This window comes from Quercus suber, unplaced genomic scaffold, assembly GCF_002906115.3.
Source record: "Quercus suber isolate HL8 unplaced genomic scaffold, Cork oak 2.0 scaffold_953, whole genome shotgun sequence".
In the NCBI taxonomy this organism is placed as follows: Eukaryota; Viridiplantae; Streptophyta; class Magnoliopsida; order Fagales; family Fagaceae; genus Quercus; species Quercus suber.
This window is the reverse complement of record NW_027070373.1, coordinates 81,584-91,987: the sequence shown is the minus strand read 5'-3', so window position 1 is coordinate 91,987 and position 10,404 is coordinate 81,584. Positions and strand designations below refer to the sequence as shown.

Below are 10,404 nucleotides of genomic sequence, written 5' to 3'. Positions count from 1 at the left end.
CTGTGGGACCCAAATGGTTCTGTTGATCTCGTCTCTATGGAAGATGGTTCGGATGGGGTTTCAGTGGAAGAAGTTATGGAGCCATCAGAATGGGTGAGTAGGAAGATTAGAGATTTTAGTACTTATGTGGGTTTTCCAATTGATTGCTGTGAGAGACAGTGTATTGATTTTTTTCAAAAACTTGAGAGGGTTTGGGAGCAGCAAGCAATTGCTGTTACTACTCGTCGGGTAAGCAATTCAAACCAAAAGGGGTTGAGGGAGTTAAGAAATTTGTTTTCATCTATTAATTATGATGGACATTCCGGTAGAAGTTCTATAGGAAGTTTGAAACCCTCTAGTTTGGGTTCGTCCGTTGGTAAATGAATTTAAAAATGTTGTCTTGGAATGTGAGGGGTTTGAATAATTCTCATAAGAGAGATGTGAAGAACCTTTTACGGGAATGGAAGTGTGATATCGTATGTGTTCAAGAATCTAAACTAGATAGCACCAACTCCAGCATGGTTAAAAGTCTCTGGGGTAGCCCTTTTGTAGATTGGGGGGCTTTAGATGCCATACATACAGCTGGGGGTGTCATTTTGATGTGGGACAAAAGGGTTTTTGAGAGAGTAGATTCCGTGGTTGGAAGTTTTTCAATTTCTGTTGTGTTGAAGGGTGTGGTAGATGGCTTTGAATGGATTTGTTCAGGGGTGTATGGACCAACTGATGGAAGTCTTAGAGATGCTATGTGGGCAGAATTAGACTTAGTGAGATCACGGTGGACTAGGGCTTGGTGCTTGTTGGGAGATTTCAATGTTATCCGTTATCCGGCTGAGAGACTTGGCTGTAACTCTTTTAGTCCAGCTGTGTTTAAATTCTCGAATTTCATTGCTAAACATTCCCTGATTGATTTGCCTTTGATAGGAGGTGAATATACTTGGTTTCGAGACTCTGATAGTCCTTCTATGTCCAGACTAGATAGAGTTTTGATGACAGTAGATTGGGAAGAGCATTTCTTAGATGTGACTCAAAGAACTCTCCCTAGGGTGGTGTCGGATCATTGTCCTTTACTAGTGGAGGCAGGTGGTTTGTCAAGGGGAAAGAGCCCTTTTAGATTTGAAAATATGTGGTTGAAGGTGGAGGGTTTTGTGGATAAGGTTCGTCATTGGTGGAATGGTTATCATTTCGTGGGACCTCCAAGTTACGTTCTAGCTTGTAAATTGAAAGCCCTTAAAAGGGATTTGAAGCATTGGAACAAGCATGTTTTTGGAGATGTAGCTTTTAGGAAAAAGAGACTTTTGACTGAGCTCTTAGACCTTGACTTGAGAGAAGAGTTGCAGGTGTTGACTCAAGAGGATAGGGCTAGAAGGTTGGTGGTTAAATCTGATATAGATTTTCTGGCTTCCTTGGAAGAGATTTCTTGGAGGCAGAAGTCAAAAGCTCTTTTTATCAAAAAAGGTGATAACAACACAAGATTCTTTCATAGAATTGCTAATTCCCATAGGCGAACCAATCAGATTATGGGTGTGGAGGTGGATGGCGTTCTCTTTGAGGAGGAATCAGATGTTACGAATCAGGTGGTGGATTTTTATAGGAGATTATATCAGGAACCGAAAACTTAGAGACCTACTATTGATGGGTTAGAGTTTGCTTGTCTAGACGAATCTGAGAGGTCTATGTTGGAGAGAGAGTTCGAGAAGGAGGAGATTATTGAGGCCCTCAAGGAGGCGGAAGGCGATAAGGCCCCTGGGCCAGATGGGTTTACTATGGCATTCTTTCAGAAGTGCTGGAGTGTTTTAGAAGGGGATATATTGGCCTTCTTCAAAGATTTTCACAGTCAGTTTGTTTTTGAGAAATCTTTGAATGCCACATTTCTATGTTTGATCCCCAAGAAGATAATGCAGTTAATATCAAAGACTTTCGCCCCATTAGTCTTGTGGGCAGCCTTTATAAACTGTTGGCTAGGGTGTTGGCTCATAGGCTTCGAGGAGTTTTGGATAAATTGATATCTGACTCTCAAAATTCTTTTGTGGGAGGGAGACAAATCCTTGATTCGGTTCTTATTGCTAATGAATGCTTAGACAGTAGGTTGAAGAGTGGTATTCCTGGTGTTATAATAAAGCTGGACATTGAGAAGGCTTATGATCATGTGAACTGGAATGCACTATTTTACCTAATGGAAAGGATGGGCTTTGGGGCAAGGTGGAGTAGGTGGATTAAGGCATGCATCTCTACAGTTAAATTCTCTGTTTTGGTTAATGGATCTCCTGCAGGTTTTTTTGGTAGTTCTCGTGGTCTTCGCCAAAGGGATCCTTTGTCACTACTTTTATTTCTTATGATTATGGAAGTGTTGAGTAGACTGTTGAAGAGGACAAAAAATGGTGGTTTTCTTTGTGGATTTAAAGCGAGATCACATAGACATGGGGGTATCCATATTTCTCACCTTCTTTTTGTTGATGATACTGTATTGTTTTGTGATGCTTCTAGGGAACAGTTATTATACATGCGGATGGTGTTGATCTTCTTTGAAGCTATTACAGGCCTGAAAGTTAATGTAGGCAAGAGTGAGATTGTTCCTGTTGGCGATGTTGGGGATTTGAATGGTTTGGCTCATATCCTTTGCTGCAAGGTGGGCACTCTGCCTATGAGATATTTGGGCATGCCTCTTGGGGCACACTATAAGGATTCATCAATTTGGAATCCTATTATTGAAAAGATGGAGAAAAGGTTGGCTGGATGGAAAAGATTATATTTGTCCAAAGGAGGTAGGCTTATTTTGTTAAAAAGTACCCTATCGAGTCTTCCCACCTACTATTTATCGTTGTTTACCATCCCTTAGGTTGTGGCTGCAAGAATTGAAAGAATTCAGAGGAATTTCCTTTGGGGGGCCTCAGAGGATGTTTTTAAATATCCTTTAGTTGCTTGGGATAAGGTATGCTTGCCAGTTGAATGTGGCGGTTTGGGAATCCGGAGTGTTAGGCTATTTAATAAGGCTTTGCTTGGGAAGTGGTTGTGGCAGTTTGGGAAAGAAAATCATAGATTATGGTGTCAGGTTATAGCAGTCAAATATGGAGAGGCAAGAGGAGGCTGGTGCACTAGAGGGGTAAGAGGTGCTCACGGGTGTGGGATATGGAGGAGTATTAAAGATGGATCAGAGAAGTTCTTTAGCCAGATTTTGTTTAATATGGGGGAGGGTAGCCGTGTTAGTTTTTGGCATGACCCATGGTGTGGACCTACTCCTTTGAAGGAACTCTTCCCTTCCATGTATGATTGCTCTGTTTCTAAAGAAGCATGTGTCTCTGACTTGGTTGTAACAAATTTAGAAGGAGGTAGGAGCTGGAATTTATTGTTTCGTCATGGTCCTCAGGATCGGCAGGCAACCACTGTCTACTCATTCTTTGAGTTTATTTATTCCTCTATGCCGAGGGGTGAGGGGGATGATCAGTTGGTTTGGAGATTGACTACATCTGGTGTTTTTGATGTGTGCTCTTTTTATAAGCTATTATCTAGTCCTCCAACTAATACCTTTCCTTGGGAGTGTATATGGCGTACTAAGGTTCCTAAACGAGTGTCTTTTTTTCTTATGGACAGCAGCTAATGATGGGATACTCACCATTGACAACCTTATTAAGAAAGGTCAGTTTTTGGTTAATTGGTGTTGCTTGTGTTGTTGTGATGGGGAATCAGTGGACCATCTTCTTCTTCACTGTAAGTTCTCTCACGCCTTATGGTGTGAAGTTTTTGCAGTGTTTGGGATCCAATGGATCATGCCAAGGTCAATGAAATCTTTTTTCTTCATTTGGAGAAACTGGTTTGGAAAGCATCTTTCAATCATTTGGAACATGGTCCCGACATGTTTAACGTGGTTAGTTTGGCAGGTACGTAATGCTCGCATTTTTGAAGACAAGGCGAGAACTTTGGAACACATAAAATGTTTACTTTTTCGTACTTTGTTTCTTTGGGCTCCTATTTAGGGGTGTATGAATTGTATTGTTGTAGCTGATTTTTTAGTTTCTATTTCTTTTAGCTCTTGATCTTCTTGTATTTGTTTCATTGTTTAAAGTGTTCACCATTTGTTCAATTTTTCAATAAAAGTCTTATTACCTATCAAAAAAAAAGTTCTAACCGGTTATTCAAAAAAAGAAAGAAAAAGTTTTTATATTTTTGGGGAAAGGAATATTAAAAGGCCAAAACGTTGTCTGTTTCTGTAGTTTAGTATATTTTTCCAGTTATAGGGTGTTATCTTTTATGGATTTTTTTAATGTGTGCCCTAAGGGCACACATTATTTTTCATTTTTGGAAAAAAAAATTTCGGGAATTGAAAAAATATTGGCAGCTTTTTCAATTTCTGAGAAAATATTTCTAAAAATAGATGGTTTAATGTATGCCCTAAGGCACACATTAACCGGATCCATATTTTATATTACAAAATATAAAATAAAATTATTAGGAAAGGTGTGAAATTTATAACTTCCCCCTGGAGCAGTGCAACTGAACACCAACCATAGCAAAAAATGGTACTGAAACGTTACTCTTTCTACCAAATGAAAAGGTGCAATGTTTTGTTATTTTAAAACGTAAATATGGCATAAATTTATGTAGTCATGTGGCGCAATGAGGTGCAGTCAACAAAAAGTTAAACGCTTCGGCTATTAGTCATTACTAGTCGCTAACCCGTGTGATGCACGGGAAAATTATTGGAAAATAAATTTAATCCGTTTTTCATTCTATTAAATTTAATCTTTCTTTTATTCTTTTAAAATAGGAGTTTAAGTCTAATGATAAAAAGCAATCATCGTGTAACGGACGCAATAGATTAACATTTTATTGAAACTATAAAAAAAAAAGGGTATTAACATCATTTTGAATAGTAAATCTATAGTTTTATGACATCTTAAACTTTTTTTTTTCCCTTAATAACATCTTAAACTTTTTTTTCTTAATGGCATAATGTGTTAGGATCACAAAAGAGTATGTGTAAAATCTAACTGTGAAAAGTTGTTCTTAGAGGGTCAGAAATGCACTAATTTTGTTAAATAAAAGCATAACTTTTATCACATTTTATAATAACTTCACAAATTTATAGCATTTATCTTTTAGTTAAGGTTGTATTAGAGGATTGGAGTTTTTTCCATCTTGGTTCAAATTAGAACCTATAAAATTCCAAATGGAAACCAAAAAGAATCAGAATTTAAAATTCCTTATGAATTTCAAATTTATATCTAAAAGAGATTCTATACCCTAAAATCAAATTTCTAAGTAGTAGCCACATGGACCCAAATAATAATTCACAAAATTAAATCCAAAAAACTAACAAAAGTAGCATTAACAATACCCAACAACAGTATTAGCAAAAACCTAACAAAAGTAGCACTAACAATACCCAACAACAGTATTAGCAAAAGTTGGGAAAAAACATTTCTCTTTTTATTTAATAGAAAGAATTATTCCTAATAGGTAGAAAACAAATGCAGCAGTAAATTGTTTTTTAAAAAATTACAGAAATTGTTAACAAACCTGGATTTGATACAGTTAAGCATGCAGCTCTTTATCCAAAAAACAGAGTAGGACCTGCCAAAAAAGTTTTTTATTTATTTTTATTTTTTATGTCACTTTGTGCCATAAATGCAAATATAACTAAATTTTATCTTTTAAAAATCCATGAAAACAGAAGTTTGTCACTTTTAGAATATGAAAAATGTTTTGTTTGAACCAAGTTCTTTCGCAACTTCTCCAAAAAAAAAAAAAAAAAAAAAATGTTCTTTCCCAACTGCCACATATGCAAGAAGAGCAAACACACAATAAGGCTAAAAAAAAAAAAAAAAAAAAATGTTCTTTCCCAACTGCCACATATGCAAGAAGAGCAAACACACAATAAGGCAAGGCAACTCAACCCCCAAATACCATGCATGTACAGATTAAAAATATATACAACTTATTTCAACCCCATTACAACTTTATTCTCCTTGATTATATCATGTTCCAAATTCTAAAGCAGCAATGAAAACATAAACTAAAGCAATAATATAGCACAGGACCAAACTCAATTGGTAGTGGGGGTTAGAGAGAATTTACTGTGTTGCATAAGTAGAGAAGATTAAATTTCAATAACAAAATTTTATTCAGAAATTGAGTCCTAAATCTGAAAAAGGAAAACTCAAGATTCAGAGAGAAGAGAAAAAAGTTAATCTAAATCAAATTATTCACTGGGGAATTTAAACAAACACATAGAGGACAAACACAAAGATGTAAATAACAATGAACCAAGACAAAATCTTTAAAACCACAATGCTAATTGCTTACACACAGATACTTTCATGAAATCAAGAGTTGATGAAGTTACCAAGTTTTATCCAAAATCACAAAATAAAGATAGATTTTTTAAATAAAAAAATAATATAAAAAAAAAAAGGAGAGAGAAGAAGAGGTTTCGGTGGGACTAAGGGGCCATAAGCATAGACTTGTAGCAGTCACCGTTCAAGTCATTGTCTAAATTAAAACATGCAATGGTAAAACAACATAATAAAAACATGACAGAAGTTGCAATATTGTTTTTTTTTTTTTTTTTTTAACAATGCAATACAACAGCGGTAAGGGGAGGAAAAATGAAATTTAGCCACCAAAACCACGCAAACAAAGAAGATTAAAAAAGAGAATCCCAAGCACTGCAATTGAAAGGGGAAAACAAAAGAATTCAGTTTTACCTGTAGCCATTTCACTGGTTGGTGGTGGTAATAGGCTGGTTGACGGGGCTTAGGGACTCAGAAATTTCATCATCTAAGATGGAAATTGTTTCGGAGTTGTCGACGGGAAATAATCTTCAGACAGAGAGAGAGAGAGAGAGAGAGAGAGAGAGAGAGAGAGAAGAGTACAGAAGTGAAAAGTGAAATCTTTTGTAACTGCCGAGTGCCTACTCAAGACAAAACAGTTTGTCTCTAATTTATATAGGCAAATTGAACACAACGTTTTTTAAAATTTCCCTGAAACGGTTTATTTAATCAGTCAATCGAACGGATACAATTTTTGTTTTTTTTAAACGTAATCGTGTCATTAAGTTATCAAGTCATGTGACGCAATAAAGAGTAGTCAACAAAAAGTTAAACGTTTCGGCTATTATTTATTATATAGATATAGATATAAATAATAAACATAACTACATATTTTTAAAATCTAATCATTAAATTGTATATTCTTTATGCTCTTAATAGACATGTCAAATTTTGCTTAAATCAGATATTATTTACTATAAGATTTATAATATTTATATTTTATGCATAATTTAAAACTACAAAAACTTCCAATTTAAACAATTTATTGATGACATAGTTATTGATCTTTAATTTTCTAAAAATTTTGTAAGTATAAAAGATATAAGAAGAAAATGTAATCCAATGGTGGATTTGTCAAAATTCATCACTAATAAAAAGATATCCAGTAAGGTTGTAACTTAAGGTTACAACTACATTCAATTTTGTAACTAAACTTTGTGCCGTGATTAATAAATATGTCAATTTTATGTTGATTTTCCTAACCTGAATTCAATCATTCCCAATGACCCAATTCAATATTCATGTAAAGGCTAGTTTATCTGTTTTGAGACAAACATATTTCATTCATATAAATGTAATTTTTATCCAATGTTAGTATGAATTTTAAATATAGAATTGAGTAATCAAACAAGCTTTAAGTATTAATTTGATAAATTATTCTTTGAAACTCTAAAGTTTCTAAAGCATTAGCATTGGAAAATGCTAATGCTATTCTATTTTACAATTCTAAAAACTCACAATTTTATTATACCATCCCATTTTATAATACCTCCACATTCCAAAACTCTATTCTTATTAAAATATTATTTTTTTTAAACTTTCTTTATTATTCCTTTCAACTATCACTTTTTTTCAAACTTAAGCATGTTCCAACGGTCACATTTTCCTGGGTTTTAAACAGTAATTTTTTTCCAAGATATCACATTTCTTTCTAGCCAACTTTTTTTTTTCTTTCAAATTCAACAACCATTCCAAACAACCTGCCAATTTTTTTTTTTTTTGATAAAGAACCTGTCAAACATATTGAACCTGCCAATTATTCCAAACTATTCCACATACATACATATTGAACCTGTCAAACATATTGAACCTGCCAATTATTGCAAACAACTATTCCACATACATACATATTGAACCTGCCAATTATTCCAAACAACTAAGTGAGGTGGGAAATTAAGTGATGGAGCATTATTTGTGCTTTAGAAATTAGAATTTTTCAAAAGACACAATTTTCCTCCACTCTTCTTACAACCCATCATGAGCAAAACCTTTATCAAACTATGTAAAACAGGTGACACCCATATACATTATCTCAAAAAGTTTCATAATTAACATCCCAACTTTTCTAGGCGTTATTTTGCCAAAACAAAAGCTACAAAATCTTTTAATATGGCCACATAAATCCAAATTTTTTGAATTTGAGTAAGGAATGTAGCTCCATTGATGACAAATGTCTCCACCACTGTCTACTCTCAAACTACAAACATCTTGCAAGTTGCAACTTCAGGAAACAATTTCCACAAAAACCTATTGCTGTGTATGATAACCTTGGTCAGATTTACGCTAGGAAGTAAACATGACACTTATGCTAAAAACTACAGAAGCAAGAAATCCCAAATATCTGGTTACTAGTAAACTTCTTAATCTGCCGCCAATGCAAAGAAAGCAAACTTCTTTTTCTACTTCTCCAGTCAGCATCTACAGTCCACTACAATAACACCTAAACAGAGAAAAAAAAAATCAGTCATTGTCATGTGTGTGCGAGAGAGAGAGAGAGAGAGAGAGAGAGAGAGAGAGAGAGAGACCTTTATATCTAAGGGGTACTGGCATTGACATCAGGGGATGTTATTTGGTCTGACATTGTCTAAAAGGTGTCTGGACTAACACTATGTAGAGAAGCAGGGTTCATGTTTTGCCTCACAACAAGAACACCAACTGCTCCTCCTTGAATTGGATCCATGAGTGAAGATGTCGGTGTAGTGCAACTATCATCACCATCAATCAACTTAGCCATATATATGGGAACTCTTACCAAATCAGAAGGAGAAGGAATTGTTAGGTTCTAAATGTTTAGAACAATTGGCAAATCATGAACACAAACTTGTCTAGATATAGATCTTAGAGTCTATAGGTTTTATTAGACAATGCTCAAGGTGATTCAAGTCAAGATTCAAGAACATACAAGCTGCAGGAAGAAGACTTCATATTCTGCCTGGTTTGATCGATCAAAGAACAGGCTCGATCGATCGAAAATCGTATCTGCAGAATTTTAAGTCAGCCTAAACAGCAGCTTAAGCCCATTAAGGATTAGGGTTTCAGATCTAATTCTCCCACTATATAAAGGAAACCCTAAGCCACGTTTTTTAGAGCTTTTAGAGAGAGAGAAGAGAGTGTCTCTTTTGTATCTAAGGTTTTGTACCCAAACATCTCTAAGGTCTTTGTTGCTTATATTGCTGTTTATGTGAATCTCTTGTGAGATCTTTGAGGAGCTTTGCTTCACATAAACTTAGGGTTATCAACATCTTGATAATCATTCAGTTGCAGATTCATTGAAGCTTAAAGAATATCAAGCGGGGGTGCTTGTACTTGATTGAAGAGTCCAAGAAAGAAGGAGTCCGTGGATTCGGAGCTTGCACATGGTCGTGTCAGTAAGTTCTACTGGTGGGTAGCATTAGGAAGTCGAGCGGGGAGCTTGTAGTCCTTTTGTATGAACTTCGATTCTTTCATAGTGGATTCAGGTTTACCTTGAGGATAGGTGGGTAAAATCCTCCCCAGGTTTTTTACCGATTTGGTTTTCCTGGGTGATCATATCTTGTATTATTTATTATTCCGCTGCATTATATTCTTGATATGATTGTTTGATTGTTTTAACCTAGAATTGCTTAATTTGACTAAGTAACAACTTGGCTAATTAACTAGGCAAGCAATCTGGTTAGTTTAAGGGGTCTAAATTTCTAACATGTGGTATCAGAGCGGGTAGCTCTTCTGTTTTAGATCTTTTGATTTAAATGCTGATCCTTGACCCCTGTTGTTATGGATAATTTGAAGTGTCTTTCTGATCATACTTCTGCTCATGCTTCTGCTGGTTTTATTGATGCCTGTGATGTTTTGAATAAAAAGGACACTATTGTTTCTATTGATTTTTTTGATGCTTTTGAAACTCTTCGTAAAGAATTATCTAAATCTTTGAAAATTGTTAAGAAATTTAAAGAAGAGTTAAAATTGGCTAATCTTGAAAAAGAGGATTTGATTGTGAGATTAGATGAGTCTAATAAAAAGAATGAATTTTTGAGAAATCAAATTTCCTCTTAAGATGAGAAGATGAAAAGCTTGGAACAAGAGTTAGTTGAATCTAAAACTAAAATTGAAAATTTGACTA

General features: G+C 35.0%; 1 protein-coding gene across 1 annotated transcript; it reads left to right on the top strand.

The window, feature by feature from the left end:
* Positions 1-371: 371 nt before the first annotated feature.
* On the top strand, positions 372-1,598 carry LOC112001591 (uncharacterized). The gene has a single exon (XM_024033765.1). The coding sequence runs from the start codon at positions 372-374 to the stop codon at positions 1,596-1,598; it is 1,227 nt and encodes a 408-aa protein (XP_023889533.1).
* Positions 1,599-10,404: the final 8,806 nt, after the last annotated feature.